The 23,532-nt window shown below is 38.8% G+C and overlaps 1 protein-coding gene across 1 annotated transcript in view; it reads right to left on the bottom strand.

Annotated features, from left to right (window-relative positions):
* RANBP17 (RAN binding protein 17) overlaps positions 1–20,643 on the bottom strand; it is a 316,339-nt gene extending 295,696 nt beyond the window's left edge. Inside the window, exons 1-3 of the mRNA XM_060144179.1 lie at positions 20,512–20,643; positions 10,336–10,482; positions 5,876–5,966 (exon numbers count right to left, since the gene is read on the bottom strand). Of these exons, the coding sequence (XP_060000162.1) occupies positions 5,876–5,966; positions 10,336–10,482; positions 20,512–20,529 (256 nt within the window). The 5' untranslated portion in view covers positions 20,530–20,643. The remainder of the gene's footprint in view (positions 1–5,875; positions 5,967–10,335; positions 10,483–20,511) is intronic.
* Positions 20,644–23,532: the final 2,889 nt, after the last annotated feature.

Below are 23,532 nucleotides of genomic sequence, written 5' to 3'. Positions count from 1 at the left end.
AATTCAAAAACTCTACTAAGTCCAAACTTGTAGATAGTCTTTTGGAGTTTACTGTCATTAGACTGAAACTTTAGGTATTACACATTATAGAAATTTAATATGAAATAGTTTTGACTGATTAATTGAAGTCAAGTAAAAAAATATGCCACAAAGTCTATCAGAAAACATACAAAAAGAATATAAAAGAAAGGGGAAAGACTCAATCTCTACTTTGGTCCCAAAGACTAGCATGTTATTCAGGAAAAAAATGAAAAGAAGGTAAATACCTCAACATTTAACTACAAATGCTTTGATGGAAACAATTCCAAATGCTGTGAACACAAAAATTTGAGCTATAATCTATGCCTTGAGAGCCTTATAAAATATTTGGAGAGACAGACAAAAGAAACTACCACAAGAAGATCAATGTAAGACTTATGAGGTGAAGATGTGGAGAAACTGCAATGTTCACACATTGCTGCTGAGAACGCAAAATGGTATAGGCACTTTGACACATAGTTGGACAGGTTTTTTTTAGAGTTAAGCATAAACTTACCTATGACCCAGCAATTTCACTCCTAGGTATCTACTCAAGAGAAATGAAAACGTATATCCACACAAAGACTTGTATATCAATGTTCATGGTAGCATTATTCACAGTGGCCAAAAAGCAAAAACAACCCATATGTTCATCAGGTGGTGAATAGATAACAAAATGTCACACATCTATACAAGGGAATATTATTCTATGATAAAAAAAATGAAATACTGACACATGCTACAACATGGATGAACCTCAAAAACATTTTTCGAAGTGAAAGAAGTTAGATGTAAAAAAACTACACATGGTAAGATTTTATTTATATGAAAATATCCTCAGAAGGTCAATCTCTACAGGCAGAAAACATCTTAGAGGTTGGTGGTATGGGAGCAGGACTAACTGTAAATGAGCATGGGGAGTTTGGAAGGGATGATGGAAATGTTCACACAACTCTGTAAGTTTACTAAAAATCAAAAATTGTACACTTAAAACAAGTTAACTTTATGGTATATAAATTATACCTCAATAAAGCTGTTTGAAGAGGGGAGTCAGCAAGGAAGGAAAGAGGGAGGGAGGGATGGAGTGAAGGACAGAGAAAGGGAAGGAGAATTGACTGATTTATATAGGCAATTAAACTTAAGCTACACTTTTATCTGAATAGAAGATTAAAAGGACAGCATTCCAGGCTAGAGAAACAACATAAGAAAAGGCACCAAGGCAGAAATAACATGGCATGAGGAAAATACCTTCTGGTACAAATAGGCTAGTACCAACGAGATATAAGGCTACAAGGACGGGACGATCCATCAATTACAAGCTCATGAAAGGACTTGAACACCAGGCTGAGGAAATGGTATTTAATTGATGAGCGATGGTAAGCCATCATTAATTATACTAATATAGGTAGAAAACAGTGTGCTGGACACAGAGAACATGCAACAGAGTTAATGTTGGGAAATAATGAAATATGTAGTCTGGGACTGTATCATGAAAGAATGAGAATTTTAGAGTTGATGTAATAAAGGCAATGTGACTTTGAGGCAATCTTCACATTTTCCATTTTAACTGACATACCAATTATTCTATTGACACGTCAGACATTTCATAACATTCTAATCTACTTGCAGAAGCAAGAGTAGTAACTCAAACCCAAGAAACTCATAAAGGAAACACATCATTTGTTGCTTGAAATTGTGCGGTAGGTTTCTACTTTTCTCTTTTTTCCGAATTTCCTTTAATGAGTGTACCTTTTTTTTTTTTTTTAAGTATCCATTTTAAAAAGATAAGTGCAAGAGACGATCTGAATAGGCCCATATCTATTAAATTAACTGAGTCAATAATTAATAACCTTCCAAAACAGCAAGCACCAGGCCCAGATGGGTTCACTGATGAATTCTACCACACATTTAAGAAAGAAATTCTACCAATTCTCTACAATCTCTTCCAGGAAAAAGAAGGAGAGGGAATTCCTCCTAACTCATTCTATGAGGTTGGCATTACCTTAACACCAAAACCAGACAAAAACATTACAAGAAAACTTGTAGTTGAGCCAATATCTCTCATCAATATAGAAACAAAAATCCTCAACAAATTATTAGCAAAGCAAATCCAACAATGTATAAAAAGAGTTATATACCACAACCAAGTGGCATTTATCCCAGGTATGCAAGCATTGTTCAACATTTTAAAATCAATTAATGCAGCCCATCACATCAATAGGCTAAAGAAGAAAAATCACATGATCAAAATAGATACAAAAAAAGGATTTCAAAAATTCCAACTGCCATTCATGATAAAAACTCTCAACAAACCAGGAACAGAGGGGAACTTCCTCAACTTCATAAAGAACATCTACAAAAAACCACAGCTGATGAATAAAATCAAAGAAATTAATAAATGGAGAGATATTCCATGTTCGTGGACAGGAAGACTCAATGTTGTCGAGATGTCAGTTCTTCCAGAACTGATCTATAGATTCAATGCAATCCCAATCAAAATCCCAGAAAGTTATTCTTTTTGGATATTGACAAATTGATTCTAAAGTTTATATAGAAAGGCAAAAGACCCAGAATAGCCTACACAATACTAAAGGAGAAGGACAAAGTTGGAGGTCTGACACTACCTAACTTTAATTTTTATAAAACTATAATAATCAAGACAGTGTGGTACTGGTGAAGGACAAATAGATCAATGGAACAGAATAGAGAACCCAGAAAGAGACTCCCATAATACAGTCAACTGATCTTTGACAAAGGAGCAAAGCTAATAAAACGGAGTAAAGATAGTCTTTTCAACAAATGGTGGCAGAACTGGACCTCCACATGCAAAAAAATGAATCTAAACACAGAACTTACACACTTCACAAAAATTCATTCAAAATGATCACAGCTCTAAATGTAAAATGTAAAACTATAAAAACTCCTAATGACAGGAATAAAATCTAGATGACCTTGGGTTTGGTGATGATTTTTTACAAACAACAACAAAGGCACAATCCATGAAAGAAATACTTGATAAGGTGGACTTCATTACAATTAAAAGCTTCTGCCCAAGAGAATGAGAAGACAAGCCACAAACTGGGAGAAAATCTTTGCAAAAGACCTATCTGATAAAGGACCATTTACTAAAATATACAGAGAATAAGAAAACAACAACCTGATTTAAAAATAAGCAAAAGACATAAACAGTCACCTCATTAAAGAAAATATACAGACAGCAAATAAGCATATGAAAAGATGTTCAACATCATATGTCATTAGGAAACTGTAAATTAAAAACAGTAGGATTCTACTACACACCTATAAAAATGGTCAAAATCCAAAACACTGAAAACACCAAATATTAGCAAGGATGTGGAAGAACAGGAATTCTCATTCATTGCTGATGGGAATGCAAAACTGGTACAGCCCCTTTGGAAGGCAGTTTGGTGATTTCTTACAAATCGAAACATACTCTTACCATACAATCCAGCAATCACTCTCCTTGGTATTTACCCAAATAAGGTGAGAACTTATGTCCACACAAAAAACCTGCTTTACTCGGTGCTTTGTGACCGCCTGGAGGGGTGGGATAGGGAGGGTGGGAGGGAGGGAGACGCAAGCGGGAAGAGATATGGGAATATATGTATATATATAACTGATTCATTTTGTTGTGAAGCTGAAACTAACATACCATTTTAAAGCAATTATACTCCAATAAAGATGTTTAAAAAAAAAACTATATTAAAATTTAAAAAAAAAAAAACCTGCTTTATAGCAGCTTTATTCGTAATTGCCAAAACTTGGAAGCAATGAAGGTGTACTTCAAAAGGTGAACAGATAAGATGTGGTACATCCAGACAATGGCACGTCAGTCAGCATTAAGAAGAAATGATCGGGCTTCCCTGGTGGCGCAGTGGTTAAGAATCTGCCTGCCAATGCAGGGGACACTGGTTCGAGCCCTAGCCCGGGAAGATCCCACATGCCGCAAAAAACTAAGTCTGTGGGCCACAACTACTGAGCCTGTGCTCCGCAATAAGAGGAGCCACCGCAATGAGAAGCCTGTGCACTGCAGCAAAGAGTAGCCACCGCTCACCGCAAAGTAGAGAAAAGCCTGGGTGCAGCAACAAAGACCCAGTGCAGCCAAAAATAAAATAAATAAATTTTTAAGAAAAAAGAAAGAAAAGAAATGATCTACCAAGCCATGATAAAACATGGAGAACCTTAAATGCATATTACTAAGTAAAAGAAGCCAATCTGAAAAGGCGACACACTGTATAATTTCAACTACATGCATTCTGGAAAAGGCAAAACTATGGAAACAGTAAAAAAGATCAGTGGTCGCCAGGAGTTAGAGGGGAGGGAGGGATGCATAGTTGGAACACAGTGGCTTTTTAGGGCAGTGAAACTATTCTGTATAATACTATAACGGGGGATAGGTGTCATTTATACATTTATCCAAACCCACGGAATGCACACCACCAAGAGTGAACTCTAATATAAACTATGGGCTTTGGGTGATGATGATGTATCAATGTAGGTTAATCAACTGTTACAAATGTACCCACTCTGGTGCAGTATGCTAATACTGGGGAAGGCTATTCATGTGCGGGGCCAGGGGGTATATGGGAATTCTCTGTACTTTTTGCTCAATTTTGCTGTGAACCTAAAAGTGCTCTAAAAAAAAAAGTCTACCTAAAATATGTGTGTTTATGTGTATAAAAGTCAAACAAACAAAATCACAATGTTTTATGACAGGTTTTTAATGTTTGAACCCTTATTTTTTAAACTGTAAATTTCTCTTTTGCTTTCTTAAGCACACAAGTCCATGAGAACATGGATAAATTCTCCTCTAGGTTTTCTTTCCTGAAAGAAAGGTTTGCTTTCTTTCCTGGTAGGTTTTTTTTTTTGGTAGATGTTCTTTATCAAGTTGAAGGAGTTCCCCCCGGTTATTAGGTACTTAAGAGAAAAATCAGTCAAACATATGAGGCAAATGACAAATCATTGTGGGATTTGACCATTCAAAAACTGAGCTTAAAGAACCATCATATATAATACTACACTTTAACTTTTCTGTTACACAAATATGAATCATGTAAACCTTGAGCCTGGAGAGCAGAAACGAGTCAACAGTCTATTATGAACAAAGATAACAAAAAAATTCCCATATCTCAACTATCAGAGTTTTGTCCATATGAAAAACAAATTCACACACTTAAAATATGAAAATACATTACTTCTGAAAGCATATTGGTACTTTACAGAATCAATTTTCCAACTACACTAAGTTCCAAGCACTGTTCATCCATATACACATTATTTTCCTAATAAGTAGGAATCTGCTTTTGATTTTATATGCATCCCATATGATTTTGATATAGGATCCTGAGAAATGCTGGAGAGTACACTTCTTTCCCATCATTTAGTTGTATATGATGTTAAGATAATCGCTAAGAGCATGGACTCCACAAAAATTGTGCAAGTTTGAATCACAGCTCTACGTCTTGCTAGATGTGTGATGATCTTGGGCACATTATAGAGCCTATCAAATCTAATTTCCTCATTTATAAAATGAGGATAACAATAGTACCCATCTCAGAAGTTTGGTAGATAAAATGAGATAGTGCAAATCTTAGTAAATACTATAGACAATAAAATGCTAGTTATTATTTATTATCAAACTAAACAAATGCTTTTCTGACAACACATTTTTGTATAACACATTGTTGTTTATCACTACATGTGTAAAGGAGACTTGACTACTCATCTTTAAAAATGACAATAAAATAACTTGCAAGCCTGTTAACAGTTTAGCATATTTAAAAGCAAAAATTATTTTTAAAGTGCAATTTGATAAAAAGCATAATAAACCACTTACTGATATCTATTCTTTGTTCAATCGGCAAAGGACTGACTCGGCTAATAAGTTTTGAAAGACATGTTGCTGCAAGGAGTTGAGCATAGGATGTCTGTAAAGAAATATAAATTTTAATAGATTAATCAAAATACTATGATAAGGGAACTTCCCTGGTGGAAGAGTGGTTAAGAATCCACCTGCTAATGCAGGGGACATGGGTTCGATCCCTGGTATGGGAAGATCCCACATGCCGCAGCGCAACTAAGTCCATGCGCCACAACTACTGAAGCCCGCGCACCTAGAGTCCAAGCTCCGCAACATGAGAAGCCACCCAGCTCGCTGCAACTAGAGAAAGCCCGCGCGCAACAACGAAGACCCAATGCAGCCAAAAAACAATACTACGATAGGAACTTTTCCTAAGCAATATTGGGAATTTTTCTGGTTTTCCAAACTGGCAGATTTACAAGGCATAAAATACACACACACACACACACACACACACACACACACACAAAATCCCTCATAAGGGTGGGGTAGTTGAGGAAGGTATAGGTAGTCTTTTCAAATGGCAAGCAGTTGTTGGGCTACTGAAGCCCGTGCACCTAGAGCCCATCCTCCGCAAGAGGAAAAAAATGATTATGAGCAAGTTCAAATAAAATACACTTACCATGTCTACATAGTCCTACATGTTCTGCCCTCTGATTATCTCTTCAAATTCATCTGGTTCCACTCTTTGCTATCCTCTGACCAAAACAGCCCTCTTTCAGTTCCTTTCAATGCCTTTCCCACCCTGACCTCCCCCCTCCTTCAGATCCATGCTGGTTGTATTCACTCTGACCACCAACTGTCTTAACTTAATAGCATACTCAACCCTTCAAAATCTGATTCAGTTATTCACTCTACGCCTAGCAATCTCTTGTAAAGATAGCCCTATTTTTTTTTCTCTAGACCAGAGGTCAGCAAACTAAGGCCTGTGGACCAAATCCCGCCTGTTTTTGCAAGGCCCATGAGGTATGTATGGATTTTACTATTTTAAACAGTTGGGAAAAAAATAAAAATAATAATATTTTGTGACATGTGAAAAGTACATGAAATCCAAATTTCAGTGTCCATAAATAAAGTTTATTAGAACACAGCCACATGCATATAGTCTGCTTTCAGACTGTGACAGCAGAGTCAAATAGTTAAAACAGTATATGGCACTCACTGCCTCCTCCCCACTGCTGCTCAGTGCACTATAAACCGCAGTGATGTACTTATTAACTTCACAGCACAGAGTGCCATGAGTATCACCATGACATGACACGCACCTTTTATTATTACCAGTGCATATCTGTTATGTCAAAACAAGAAAAGATAGAAATGCACTTCAAATGTCTAACTTTTAAGGCACAGTGGAATGTGGATCATTTTGTTATTGAATCAGATAGCAAAGCAATGTGCTTTTTATGCAATTGTACTATAGCTGTCCTAAAAGAATACAACATATGTTGACCATATCATACCAAGCACTCATGTCAGTATTCCTAACTCACAGGTAATCAATAGTCAGAAAAAAGGAGAAAATTTAAGACAGAATATCTATAACAGTGAAATTTCTCCACAAAAAAATAAAGTGAGGCTGCAACCAAAGTTAGGTTTTGAAATGGCTCATTTGTTAGCCAAGTAAGGAAAGCCACTTACCAAAAGAGTTAATTAAATCACCATTATTTTATTGCAGTAGCCAAAGTTACACATGCAGAGAACATAAACTTCAGACTACTAGACTTTCAGTGAGAAGAAGGCCCAGATAGTTGAAGATATTATTAGAGCAACATCAAAATTCAATTTCAAACCAGGCGAATGATTTGGAGGTTCTCCCTAGTTCTTGATGAGTTACTGATGTTACCAACATGCACTGCTCATACTGTTACCGACATTATCTGTTTATTCCAGAAGTCAATGCTAAGTTTGAAGTGACTAAAGAATTAATCTCTATGAAGAGTCTGCATGCAATTACTGGTCAGAATATCTTGAAAAAAGCTGAGAAAATGCTAATTCTGTACAACCTGAAGTAGTTGCTAAAATGTGCCACAAGTGGTGGTAAAAAGAAGACTTAAGTGGACAAATTTACAAAGCTTGTAAAAATGTAAGAGACTAAAGCCTGTGGTATTCATTTTATTATTCATCAGTAGGTACTTTGTTGTCAATATTTGAATCTATCATATGTTAATGAATCAGTAGTGTTAACAGTGGACTTCAGGGACTTCCCTGGCAGTCCAGTACTTAAGACTTCGCCTTCCAGGGACTTCCCTGGTGGTGCAGTGGTTATGAATCTACCTGCCAACGCAGGGGACAGGGTTCAAGCCCTGGTCCGGGAAGATCCCACATGCCACCGAGCAACTAAGCCCGTGCACCATAACTATTGAACCTGTACTCTAGAGCCCGCAATCCACAACTACTGAGCCCACGTGCCACAACTACTGAAGCCCGCGCACCTAGAGCCCATGCTCTGCAAGAAGAAGCCACTGCAACGAGAAGTCCACACAGTGCAATGAAGAATAGCCCCCACTCGCCACAACTAGAGAAAGCCTGTGCGCAGCAACGAAGACCCAATGCAGCCAAAACTTAATTAATTAATTAATTAAAAAAAAAAAGACTTCGCCTTCCAATGCAGGGGGTGCGGGTTTGATCCCTGGTGGGGGAGCTAAGATCCCACGTGCCTTGCAGCCAAAAAACCAGAACATAAAACAGAAACAATATTGTAACAAATTCAATAAAGACTTTAAAAATGGTCCACATCAAAAAAAAAATCTAAAAACAAAAAGAAACAAAAAACAGTGGACTTCAGTTCACTTTCATGAATTCATCTTCAGTTCTGGAAATTTCTGTCAGAAATAGAAGCTGAAAATTCTGACTTGCCCTTCTGCACAGTAGTTCTATAGCTTGGCAGTGGTAAAGTTTTACTGCAATTTTTTCTTGCTCAGGACTGAGACTGAAATTTTTCTGAATGAGAAGAACCAATTTTATCCACTATTGTTGAACATTAAATAGCTTTTGAAGTTAGTTTTTGCTTCAAACTTGATAATGTCTCTTAATGAATTCAACCTAAAGTTACAAAATTGTCTAAAAGGCAAACAGTGCTTAGTACTAATGTGAAACTTATAATGCAATAAAGTTACTCTAATCACAACTAACACTGATTGAATCACAAGTAATATCAAGCTGCTTTATATACTTTCCACACATCAAATATTAAAACAAGTAGCAAGATCTCTATTGCTGAGTATACTTTCTGAGCTCAAACTATGTTCCAGCAGCACTTTTTTTCAGACCTTGTTGCAAATGCAACAGAAATTTCCATATTTCAAAATCCATTTAACTGAGCAATTGAGGAGCCTCCACCTAACCTTCAATTGGAAGTGATTAATCTAGAATGTAATGACATCCTAGAAGACAAATATCAAGAGAAGTTTTAATAAAACACTATACATGCCTTCTAAGTGATGAATATGCTTAATTAAAATCATATGCTTATCAGCTGATATCAATATTTCGTAGTACCTATCTGTGTGAAGAGACATTTCCAAAGATGAAATTTGTAAAATCTCATTACAGGTCAGTATTAACATATGAACATTTGTAATCAATGCTAATGATAGGAAATACTAACTCTGAACCCCAGTTAAGCAAAATGTCATCCCCAAAAGAATAATTCCATTCTTTTCATCAGTAGACTTATACTACAAAAAAACTGTACTCAATTATTGTATTTCAAAATTCATAAACAAAACTTTGTGGAAATTTGTTTTCTCTCTTCTAATAGGCATATTTATAAAACATCCTTGATTTTGCCTCTTGGCCCACAAAGTCTAAAATATTTACAATCTGGCCCTTTACAGAAAAAGTTTGCTAACCTCTGCTCTATAGATCCTACAGTCTCCTACTGTAGTGCTTACCATATCATTCCACAGTTCTTTATTTATAGTGATACATCTATGCCTTCCCAGCTAAATTATGAGTTACTTTAATGCTTGTAAATAAAGCAGGTAGGTAGTACAGTGCCTGGTTTTACATTTAAATACTTGCTAAATGATGTTGAATGAATGGCTATGAATCTCTAGGAGAGAGGCAGGCAAGAAGTAATCAGCATTCCTCTGAATCATTCCTTCACATTTCAAAGTTAATTACAATCTGCCTCTCCCACCTAGATTTTTAATTCCAACTTTCTAAAAATGTAACTTTTGCCACTGGCAGAAGACATAAAAAGGGACCAAGAGGAATCAAGAATGTATTTTGATTCATGCCTATTTCCACCTCCTGGGCTCTTCCCTAAGTTTTCTTTCCAGGCTTTCCAATTCTTCAACAGTGAAATAAACTACAGTAAAACGACATACGGTAATACCTATCAGTTAACCTACATTGCTAGCCTACATGCATTCATTAACAGTGACATATACCTACCGATCTTTCATTGTTAATTGCTGTTATCAAATACTTACTGTTCCTTGTTCTAATAAAAGTTGACACTTGCTGAGACATTCTGGGCTGTCAATAAGTTCCAGGAGTGCCTTCTCAGCCTCTATTCTTTGAGTAAGATCAGTCCCTATGTAGAGATGAGTACATAATACTTCCAATTCAGCCAAACTCTTAAGAAGAAAAAAAAAAATTTAACATTTTACTTGAGTGAAAAAAAATAAGGTAAATATATTAATCATAGGAAACAAGGAATGCAAATACCATGTGTGTATTTGTCAAATCAATAAATGCTTATTGAGCTACAACTACTTACTAGGGGTCACAGTGGTGAACAAAAAAAAGGCAAACCTCCTACCTCTAAATTATTTAAATTGATAGTTCTGTGATAGAAAAGAAAGAGTACAGAAAGAGGAGGACTTGTCTAATCCAAGGGGTTTAAAAAGGCTGGCCTAAAGTATATAGTAACATTTATGCTGACCTGAAAGGGTAAGCCATATGAAAAAGACTAGACAGCAGTTCAGGCAAAGACACAGCATTTACCAGAGGCCAGAATAGAGCTTAATCGTTTCAAGGCATTAAAAGGTCAGTATGACTGGTAGACAGACAGCCAGGAGGAGTTGCCAAAAGAAGCTAAAGAGATGGGTAAGGGGAATTATCATGTGCAAGTTGCAGACATTATGCCAATTTACATTCTTTTTCAGATTATAAGAACTTCAATGGTTCCATCTATATAAAAGAAAAGATATAAATATATGCTGATGTGGGTCTTCAGAACTAATGGCTCATAGTGCTGCAGGTAAACTACGGCATGATTCTCAGGAACTATGACTTGACCCCATGTTACTTATAGCAGTGTAATAACTAGCTATCATCTTGTAGGCTCCTATTTTACAGACATAAAGAATAATTCATTCTGGCTATCATCAGAAAGAACACAAATAACAAATGTTGGCAAGGATGTGGAGAAAAGGGAACTCTCATACACTGTTGGTGGGAATGTAAAGTGTTGCAGCCACTGTGGAAAACAGTATGGAGGTTCCTCAAAAAACTAAAAGAACTACCATATGACCCAGCAATTCCACTCCTGGGTATATATCAAAAAAACAAAAACAAAAACAAAAACACCAAAAACACTAATTCAAAAAGATACATGTGCCCCAATGTTCACAGCAGCAGTATTTACAATTGCCAAGATACGGAAGAAACCTAAGTGTCCATCAACAGATGAATGGATCAAGAAGATGTGGTATATATATATACAATGGAACATCCCTCAACCATAAAAAAGAATGAAATTTTGCCACTTGCAGTAATATGGATGGACTTGGAGGGCATTATGCTAAGTGAAATAAGTCATACAGAGAAAAACAAATACTGTATGATATCACTTATATGTGGAATCTAAAAATTACAGCACACTAGTGAATATAACAAAAAAGAAACAGACTCACAGAAACAGAGAACAAACCAGTGGTTACCTGTGAGAAGTAATATAGGGGTGGGGGAGTGGGAGGTACAAATTACTGGGTGTAAGATAGGCTACAATGATATGTTGTACAACACAGGGAATATAGTCAATATTTTATAATAACTGTAAGTGAAGGGTAATCTTTAAAAATTGTATTAAAAATATATAAGGAGGACAAACAAGCCAATTTAAAAAATAAAAATAAAAAAGAATAATTCATTCTGTTTATAAACATAACCTAATCTGAAGATATACGACACGTGGATAAAATCTGAAAGAAAAAATTCTAAATGAGTTCAGTATTCCTCTCAGCTTTAGAGAATTTTTGTTAAAGGTGTCTTACTAAAACTACTTCAGTTTGAACTTAGAGATTATTCTTTGGAGGACAAAAAAAAGCTGGCACAGATTTCAACGTCAGGTGGGCATATGAAGGTAATGGGATATTCATAAAGAAATACTATTTTTTATCCTTTCTGACCTGAATTTTTATGTGGCAGCCTTACAGCTACACTAATCTAAACATTCCGTCAAATGCATGTACCTTTGTCTAACAGGAATACATAAGAAACACTGAAATGAAACCTCCTCTAGCTCCCATTATGCTTTTCACTTCTCTCTCCTTAGTTTCTTTATGGCATTTTCCACTTCTCTATCCAGCTCAGAGCCCAACATCTCAGACTAGGGAATTTTTTGCTAGAGTGAAAATAAAAGTACAAAAGAAAGGTTTCAAAAGGATAAATTAGGATAAAGGACGGCAAAAATGAACCACATTTTAAACATTTCCTCTACCTAGATTGGCCCAAGAAGCCCTCGGAGTGCTACTACATACTGTTCATCATATTAAAATGCATAGAAAATTTATGGTTCATGAATACATATGAATTCCCATATTTCCTCCAAGGGTAAGAAACACAAAAATGAAAAGAGCTACCTTTTTCCCTCTCATGACTCATGATCAACCTCAGAAACCTTTTCCTTCATCTAATAAATTTGAAGGGCTAAATTTTAGAGCTGATAATACCCAGAATAATTTAAAGATAAACTGATCCTGCTGTCACGCATTCATCTAGGTCTACGAGTCTCTGAAGAAGTAGACTTCTTGAGTATAAAAAAGAACGAAGCCAGAAATACTGAGAAAACCTAACTGCTGAAAAACAAAAGGTCGCTGGGAGGATTAAATGAGTTAGGGCCACACAACTTCTGGCACACATTACACACTACAAACGTTAGCTGTTTATTATTAGTATCACCTAATAAGAATATTGTAATAGGTGGAATTGTGTCCTCCTAAAAGATATATCCAAGTCCTAACCACCAGTCCCTTCGAATTATTTTGAAATAGGGTCTTTGCAAATCCTGATCTAGGGATGAGATCATCCTGGATTTAGGGCGGGCCCTAAATCCAATGATTCACAAGAGAGAGGGACATTTGAGATGCAGAAACAAGAGAAAAAGTCATAAAAAGGAGGCAAAGATTGGGGTGATGCATCTACAAGCCAATGGACCATGGGCTGCAAGCAGCTATCAGAAACTAGGGACAAAGCACAGAACAGTTTCTCCCTCAAGCCCTCTAAGAAGAGACCAACCCTGTCAGCACATAAATTTCAGACTCTGGCCTCTGTAAGTATAAAAGAATAAATTTTCTGGGACCTCCCTGGTGGTCCAGTAGTAAAGAATCCGCCTTCCAATGGAGGGGACGCGGGTTTGATCCCTGGTCGGGGAACTAAGATCCCACAGGCTGCGGGTCAACTAAGCCCAAGAACCACAACTACAGAGCCCACGCACCCTGGAGCCTGCGCACCACAACTAGAGAGAGAAAACCTGCACGCCACAACTAGAGAGAAGCCTGCACGCTGCAATGAGATCCCACATGCTGCGACGAAGGCCCGACGCAGCCCCCAAAAATAAAGAAAATAAATAATAAATAAAATAAAATAAAAATATAAAGCTAAAATAGCTTCTAAAAAAAAAATAAATTTTCGTTGTTTTAACCCACCTAGTTTGTGGTAATTCGTCACAACAGCCCCAAGAAACTAACACAAACATTAATATTAATCAATTCAGTGGCACCTGAGTAAATCTATTTGGAAATATTCTGAAAAAGTTCTGGAATTTTGTCTTTTTTGCTATACTGATTTAGTGAACTCCAACAGAGAACAAGTCTGAAGTGTATTTAAAAAGTATTTTACAACAATGTCCCAAATGCCTTTCAAATTATTAACCACCGAAAGGCAGTGAAAGATAAAAAGGTAAAGGTTTGAACTTTCTCTTAAGAAAGACTGAAACAAAGTGGAAAAAATTAAGTTATTCTTTCACTGTAATGATAACAATTAAATAAATGCCTGGCATACTACTGATAAATCTTTTTAGAGAAAAGGATACATACACAAAGATCCTTACCCTGTGGAAAAGCATTATCTAAACATTTCAAGTAGTTAAACTTGTGATGACTGCTGAGTGACCAAGCAATCTTCTGATTAGCATTTGATTTTCCAGAAAATCTGTCTATAAAGAGAGACTATTTTTCATAGTGAACTGATAAACTGCATCTTAGTTTTATAAACTGATGTCTGAGAATATGGTTAACATAAGAATGCCTCAGAGAAATGGATCCCTTCTCAACTTGTTGACAAACCGGGTTTGAGTTATTAAAGCTTCTACATGGCTTCATATCACCATAAGAAGCCCATATAAATAAATAACAGGTAACACAAGTAGGATTGGATATCACCTAACTCCCATCGATAAACTATCAAACATAAACAGACAGCACCCAACTTCCATAGCCTAGGAGACAATGACATAATCCTGCCTACAGTCTAAATATCTTCCAAGTTATTCTGGACTCATTTCTGCACTTTGCACTTGACATACAATTAACCAGTAAATGATGTGACTTCTTTCTATACAGTAATTCCCATCATGTATCCATCGACAGGTAAATGTCTAGTAAAAGAAGCAAGACAAAAACAGTATATATTGTATGGTTCTATAGTGAAAGAAAGCAGATCAGCGGTTTCAGGCTGGGGAGGGAGGAGAGAGTGGGAGAACAGGATAGGGAAGCAGCAAGGGGGGATTACAAAGGAGCATAAGGAAAGTTTGGGGGGGTGATAGATATGGTCATTATCTTGATTTCCGAGATGGTTTCACAGTTAATATACTTACGTCAAAATTCATCCAAAAGGACATTTTAAGAATGTGCAGTTTATTATTTGTCAATTATACCTCAAGAAAGCTGGAAAAAAATGAAGGTTTTTTGTCCTAGAAAAATGTCCCCAATAATAAAACAATAAATCGATGAACCACAAAAAAATCCCTGCTCAATTAAATTTAAACTCCTTTCAATTACTCTTCCCTGTATCTTTCCTGCCTTCTGGAATTAAGCTTCTTGACTACCATTAATACAAAGTGCCTTTATCTTAAAGCTGCTCATTTTCCATAAACTCTTTGTTTTTTCCTCCCTTTACTACCTTTTCCCGAGCATACCTGGGGGCTTATTTCTGGGCCTCTTAGAACTCCTTCTTCTACAATGAATTGGATCATATTTGTTTTAGTGCTTTAAAGGTTTACAAAAGTATTTCCATCTTCTATTTTTTAAACCAATTCTAAAAAGTAGACTCCTGTAAAGCACATATTTTTAGCACACCCATTTTACACACAAAAAAAAGAACTGAGGCTGAGAGATCAAATACATACATATACACACATATATATATCCACACACACACACACACACACACACACACACACACACACACACACACACACACACACACACACACACGCACGTTGCTCAAGATAAGAGTAAATGGTCAATTCTGAGCCACATACAAATCTGTGGGCCCCAAGCACATGTTGTCTCCTCAGCACCTTGCCATCTTACCACCCTTGACTTTAGTCATCATGTACCTGCAGGTGATGTCCTAGTCCACACTTTCAACTGTCTATTCACCACCTTTATATTTATCTACAAACTTCTTCTTGGAAATCAAGAAAGATGTTGAAAACAGCCCCAAAATGTCAGGAACTGAATTGAACATATTTCCCACAGATTTTCACATCAACTGTCCCTTTTTTTCAGTGGTTTCGGAGGTGTAGACCAGAATCTAGACTTACAATCTTGATGTTATCTTTTACTTTTCCTTCTCCCTAGTCCCTCCTATATAGTTAAGAGTTTGGCCTTGCGGTCTTTGCCCTTAGATTCTGGGAGGTAATCTACGTCAAAGATAGGAATGTTTTTGTTCAGGGTAGGGGCGGGGGTGTGTGTGTGTGTGTGTGTGTGTGTGTGTGTGTGTGTGTGTGTGTGTGTGTGTGTGTGTGTGTGTGTGTGTGTGTGTGTGTGTGTGTGTGTGTGTGTGTGTGTGTGTGTGTGTGTGTGTGTGTGTGGTGTGTGTGTGTGTGTGTGTGGTGTGTGTGTGTGTGTGTGTGTGTGTGTGTGTGGTGTGTGTGTGTGTGTGTGTGTGTGTGTGTGTGTGTGTGTGTGTGTGTGTGTGTGTGTGTGTGTGTGTGTGTGTGTAGCAGACCATGGTGGCTGGCCATCCCAGGACTTTAGATTGCTCAGTATCATCTGACCTAAAGACTGAGCTCAATCATGTGGCAACCAACCAGTCAATCAATGACTACATAAAGAAGCTCCAATTAAAAACTCCAGAGCTCAAAGCTCAGGTGCACTTCCCTGGTTTGCAATACTTGGTGCTTACTGCCACACATATATGCTGGGAGAGTAACATGTCCTGAGGACAACAAAAGCTTTGTTTGAGAACCTTCCCAGATTCTGCCTTATGTATCTCTTCTTTAATCAATTTTAATCTGCATACTTTCCTGATAATAAACTGAGTATGATAGCTTTCAGTGAATTCTGTGAGTTCTTCTGTTAAACTATCAAAGCTGAGAGTGGTACTGGGAAACCCCCAAATATGCAGGTGGTGTCAGAAGTGAGAACAGTCTTGCAAACTGTGCCCTCAAACCTCGCAGTTTGGCTAATTCCAGGTACCTACCTAATTTATCACAAAATCCTACCAATTCTTTTAAAATAAAGACTCAGACTCAACACCTCTACATGATATTCATAGACAGTAGATCAATAGAAGAGTATTTTCCAACTGTGGCCTCCAGTGCCCAGGATTTCTTTAGGGGCTTCTTTGGGAACCAGAGTGGAAGCTTTGGAATCTGTCCAATTACTTATTAAGTGACCTCAAGCAAATTATTTAAATTTTCTAAACCTCACTTTTGAAACTGCAGGTAGTAATATCCACCATCTAAAATAATTGTGAAGATTCCATCTAAAGTAATTGTGAAGATTAAGACAGAAAAGACGAGAGAAAGCTTAATCCACCTCCTGGCACACAGCAGATCTACACAAATTGTAAATAATCTCTTCAGTTAATTATAAAACACCACATTGGTCTTTTGTCTATAGTTTCTCCCATTCAACTCCATACAGGATGATCTTTTCTAAAGCCCTTTCTCATCATGTTACCATCGTATTCAACTATAATAGTTCACAATCACATCTAGATCACATCAGGTATGCCTGATCATATCAGAATGCCTGGCTGGCTATTAAGCATGACTATAGTCCCAGGTTCTGGAATAATCCTGAAAGCTAAAAAGATCGACCAACTGCATCTCCTAAATTTTTCCTAATGTTATCCCTTGATTCTCATCAAGGTCCTTCTGTTAAATCTTAAGTGCCTACCTCCTACTTGGTCCCAGAAATATCTTGCCTCACTCTGTCCCCTACCCTCTAATCTGGACTGTCTCCTCTCAGATAATCCACATCCATTTCTTCCTTTGGGACAGAGTACCCTAACCCACAGCTTCCTAACCAGAATGCATGTGCCTTGAATGGTTATAGTATGTCAGGGACATTGATCCCCTTGTCCTCCAGTCAGGCTTTTGGTTATGAGCAGTTTATGTCAATGAACCACACAATTACCATTTTTTATGTATGCTATGATGTGAAAAAGACTGTGAAGCAGTGACCTAACTTCCCCTTACATAAATTCACTTATTTACTTATCAAAATGGCATAATTTTTCACTAACTTCCCTGCTGGGTAGATGACAGTAAGATATTTGTAGGAAAGAATGTGGAAACATGAGTTATTAAGACTACTCTAATTCTGTAGCCTTGGGCAAGTCACAATTGTTCTAAGACTTAGTGTCTTCAGGGATAAAATGTATATATGCACATAAGTAGGGGGATTGGCTCCAGGACACCCTGCAGATACCAAAACCCAAAGATGTTCATGTACCTTATATAAAATGGCATAGTATTTGCCTATAACCTCTATACATCTTCTCAAATACTTTAAATCATCTCTAGATTACTTATAATACCTAATACAATGTAAATGCTATGTAAATAATTGTAAATTCAATGTAAATGCTATGCAAATAGTTGTCACGAGTGCAGCAAATGGAAGTTTTTTGGAGCTTTCTGGAATTTTGAGAGTATTTTCAATCTACAGTTGGTTGAATCCACAGATGCAAAACTCAGGGATACAGCAAGCCGATTGTATATGCACACCTCTCAAGCTAGTTGTGGGGCTGAACATCTACAACAAGCATGTGAAAATTCAAAATGCTAGGTACCAGTTATCACTAGTAATAAAGGCTCCTTGAGTTAACTGGGTAACAATATGATCCATATGCTGAAAACAATTCAAACTGAGAAGGTTCAGAGCTTAATTCTGGCCCCCCAAATCATCAGGTCTTTTACTTGTTCAACTCCACTTTTAAGCTTCCCAGAACTGCTGTGAAATGCATTCCTAGGAAACCAATTTGGGTAATTTTGGCATTAGCAGCTAATTTTTCCACCACTACCTAAGTATGAAGAAATCTTCCAGACTGGGTAATTTACTATTATGCTTCATCTTTCCAAGTCTGAAACTGTTCCAAACTTCCACCATAGTTTTTTTTTTTTTTGGCTGCGCTGGGTCTTTGATGCGATGCGTGGGCTTAGTTGCATGTGGGATCTTCGTTCCCTAACCAGGGATCAAACCCACATCCCCTACATTGGTAGGCAGATTCTTAACCACTGGATCGCCAGGGAAGTCCCCAAAACTTCCACCACAGTTTTTAATTGCCCTAAAGATTTACACCTGAATTATGAACATCTGTTTACCTGTTTACAATCTCAAAGTCCTCCCTGTGAAATTCCTCCTGTGAAGATTTCCAAAGGGCGTATTTACTAAAGTGGTAATAAATAACATTATTTTGACCTAGAGACGCTTAGAAATGGCAAGGAGTCAAAAGGTAATGTGTCAGGCTTACTACCTCCTGAGCTGTCAATTACCTGATAGGAGAGTGGCTGATTGAAAAGAAAAGACCCTTTGGAAGAATCAATAATAAGTAATGAGTCACTGTAGTCACAGGGGATCCAAAGAAATCTACAAAGGGTTGGGACACTTAGATATACTGTCAGCATATTATGAGACTGCCTACCTCTCCAAGGTCATCTCCTGCCTCCACAGGCTTCCCTGCTCCCTTCCCTTTTATATGAACCTTAAGCTCCAGCCAAACCAAACTTCCTGCAGTGTGCCATGTTCTTCCACAATTCTTTGACTTGGCTCACACTATCCTTTTGCCTCTATACCCTTCGCTTCCTCTTCGTCTGGCCAACTCCTACAATTCTTTCGGTATCCACTAGACTGCAAGTTTCCTGAGTGTACAAATCATAAAGTTTTGCTAGAGCTATATCTTAAGGGCCTAGCAAAGTAGGAACTACAATACATTAGTAGATGAACAGAAGCTCAAAAAAGCTTGCCTGAGAAGCACAGCAGCTCTGCCTCACTCCTTCCCAACACACACACACACACACACACACACACACACGCACACACACGGTTGACTGCCCCTTTTCAATGTCCCATGATATCCCGTGATTAATTCTATCACACCATTTTTCACATGTACTATATAATTATCCGTGAATTCCATGAGGGCAAGTATGGTAAGATGATGTAATCCTTTATCCCAGAACTTTGCACCGTGCTTGAGACACGTGGGGGGCGGGGGAAGGCTCTATAAATGTTTGTTGTATGAATAACTGCATGCATATGCTAGAGTGCCCGAGAATACGTGAGCCTTCCTCCAGCCCGCGTCCCATCCAGACCATCTCTGCGCTCCTAGCGCGCGTCCTGCCCCCGTTTCCTCCTCCAATGAAGCTGCTGCAGAGCCCTCCTTCGCAACTCCCCATATACACAGCCCCTGCCCGCTCTGGCCAATTAAAGTCCAACTGCTGCGCCCTCCATCGGCGGACCCAGGCCCCCTTCTCGAGCTCCGTACGAACTGTGTGGAGGCAGACGATGGAACCGCGGCCCACGACGCGGCGGGAAGGCTGGTCCGGCCGGGCTCCCACCTGCTAGGGCGCCGCCGAAGCCTCCGTGCGCGCCGTGCGGCGGCACCGGGGAGAGCGGGCTCCCACGCGGCCGGTCCTCAGCATCCGTACCTCCCCCGAGGTGCGAGCTCCAGGCTGGCCCCTGCCCCTCCACCGTCAACCCCAAGCTCTGGCCGCCCCTTCTTCGGGCCCGGGCCCGGGGTGTGCAGCCCAAGCCAGTGCGTGGGTCCCTGGCCGGGGACGGGGGCTGGGGCTCCGAGGCACCGGCCCGCGACCCCGCGGCCTCCGCCACCGGCCTCGGCCCTCAGTCTCCAGACCCCAGCGTCCCGCCGGGTTCCCGGGGCGGCTGACCGGCGGAGCGAGAACCCGCGGCGCAAAGCGCACTGACCTGAAAGTGCAGCGCCATCTTCCCGGGGGGCGGCGCCAGTCGGCGCCCCGAGCGCCCGAGGGGAGGGAGCGTAGGCGGGCGCCGCAGAAGCCCCAGCAGCCCGCTGGGTCCCTGCGCCACTCGCTACCTCGCTTGTCGCCTCGGCCGAGCTGCCTTCGCGTTCGAAGCTCCGGACTGGGCGGGGCTGACGGGGAAGGACGGGGTGACGGAGGCGGCGCGCTCGGGGCCAGCCGAGAGGGGCGGGGCCGGGGGCCAGGAATCTCAACCGCCACCACCCCCATCACCCCTCCCCGTTCTCATGCTTCAACTTCCTCAGGTGAGTCGTGACTTCAGACCTCCGGCCCTTGAGGCAACCACCACCACCCAACTGTCAGCCATGACCCCTGACCTTACATCTCCCACAGACTCTCTTGACCTCTAACCCCTAGAGCATAGTTATTGCCCACGCCTTCTAACTCCCCCATCTCCACATCTTTTCTTGTCCCCTAACACCCACTTGCCAATGACAGATCAGCCATAACCTTTGACTCCTACATGCCAGCTGCTGTCCTTGATCCCTGACTCCCAGAACCCAGCTTTCATTTTTTTAAAAAACTTTATTTTGGTTAAAATTAAACTGACAGTATCTTCTACATATTGCTAAGTTATAAAATTCTAGTTCACTTCTTGTCTAGATCTCATTTAACATGAATTTATATTTTACACTGAATGATTCCATTGGAATGAGAATTTATTTGAGGAGAAGTAGGCCAAAGTCACTCCTTTCTGAAAGGAGTTCCTCTTGAAGTTTGACACTTCCAGTTGGGGTCATTGTACTTTAGTGTGAAAAATTCCTTTAATACCTCTTATAGTTCATGTTTACTAGTGGCAGATTCTCTCAGCTTTTGTTAACATGAAAACATCTTTATTTCACTTACATTTTTAAAGGATAGTTTTGTTGGGTATAGAATTCTATTTTGGCTTTTTAATTTTTTTTGAGCATTTAAAAAATGTCTTTCTCTTGATTTCTGGTTACCATTGTTTCTGTTCAGAAATTAGCCATCAGTCTGATTGCTGCTCCTCTGAAGGTAATATGTCTCCTTCTCCCACCCCTGGCTGCTTTAAAATTTTTCTCTTTCTTTTGGTCTTTAGCAGTTTGAGTGTGATATAACTCTGTGTGTGTGTGTGCTCCTGCTTGGGGTTCATAAAGCTTCTTAAATATGAGATCTGATGGGGTTTTTTTATCAATGTCTGAAAATTCCCAGTCAGTATTTCTTTAAATACTGTTTCTGTCCCTTTCTGTCTCTCTTCTCCTTCTGAAACCCCAAGTACGTGTGTGTTAAACCTTTTAGAGTTTTCCATATGTCTCTTATACTCTTTTCTGTATATTTTGTCTTTTTTCCTTGTCATGCTTTAATCCACATATTTTTTACTGACCTTTCACCCAAGTCAGTAGAAACTCTATTCTGCTGTGTCTGAGCTGGTATACAACCCCTCTGTTGAATTCTTAATTTTAGTTATAATATTTTCAGTTCCAGAATTTTCATTTGACTCCTCCCTTTCCATTCTTTGAATAGATTCCAAGGCTCTGGTGAAATTCTTTATCATTCCTCTATTTTCTTGAACATTTTAATTATATTATGTAAAGCCTGTGACACATAACTCTGATATCTGAATCAGCTGTGGGTCCTCCTGGCTTTTAGTATTTGGTCCTATTTTTTTCAAGTGTGCCTCAATAATTTCTTATTGAATGTCAGACAGTGTGGAAGAAAAACTGTAGAGGTTCTGGATGATATCAGCTTTCTCCAAAGAAGGTTTTTAAAAAAATTTTATTGTAGTAGGCAGATAGAATACCAGAGGATCACTCCAATCCTATAAGACTTGGCTTTAGGCTTTTAAATTCAGGTTTATTTCCATTTTACCCTTATTCCTAGATCATGGTCCTCAATAGATCTTACAACTAAAAGCCTGGGATGTTTACTAAGACACCTTCACCCTGTTGGCTTGAACTCTTAATCCCTGTCCCCATCACTGTGCAGCTGCTAAAATCTGTTTGACTCTTTAGATGCTGCTCTTCTGCTGAGTTTCTTAAAGTCTCTCCCTACAGGTATACATCTTAAGAATTGACTGATGATTTGAGGGAAATCTGTACACAGATTTTGGGGCTCACATCTCTGCGGTTTGCTCCTCTCTAGAATTTTGTCCCTAGAATCTCAGCTGCTTTTGTTCCCAGACTCCCTTGTCTGCTCCTGGCCTATTGAGATCGCTGCTATCTATTTAGCTCTGTTACTCCTTGTGCCAACTGGAAAATGCTTTTGGGGTGGGAGGGGAAGGGAAGGGAAAAGCTGAAGTAAATGTGGATCTTGCCCTTAGTGCTTTCATGCTCTCACATGCTCTCAAGGATTGAAGCCAATTAAGTCCTGCCTTTGTTGGTTGTTCTCTAGTACCTTCAAGCAGTTGTTAAATATATATATATGTATATATATATATATATATATATATATAGTGTGATATGGTTGTTAATATGTTAAATTATTGTTAAATACATATTTATTTCTTTATAGTTGGTATATATGTAATATAGTTGTTAAATATGTATGTATATTTATTTGTCCCATTTTTATAATTGTTTTCAGTGGGAGGTCTAATCCAGCATAAGCTAATTCATTATGGCCGGGCTATTTGCATCTTCCATTCTTCACCCTTGATTTTCATAGCTCATCCACAGCCCATGAATCCTCATCCCCACAGCTCAACTCCTAAACTTTAAAATCTTTGATACCTTCATCCTGCCATTTTGTGCTCCTAATTCCTAAAGATTTTGATTCCTATATTTTAACTTTCATTTCCATGCCCCCAAGACTTTTGATATCCAATCTTGTTTGTGATTCTCACATTCCAACATTTCCGACTCTCACATCCAAAGCACCAGTGTTCACTTCTGACCTCCCTATTGCACCTGCCACATAATAAATACCCCATTATTTTAACTGACTATTGCCTTTGCCTAACTTCTAGATCCCAACCACATTTTAAAGCTAC

Source organism: Lagenorhynchus albirostris, chromosome 3 (assembly GCF_949774975.1).
Source record: "Lagenorhynchus albirostris chromosome 3, mLagAlb1.1, whole genome shotgun sequence".
Taxonomy (NCBI): domain Eukaryota; kingdom Metazoa; phylum Chordata; class Mammalia; order Artiodactyla; family Delphinidae; genus Lagenorhynchus; species Lagenorhynchus albirostris.
This window is presented reverse-complemented; position numbering and strand designations above follow the sequence as displayed.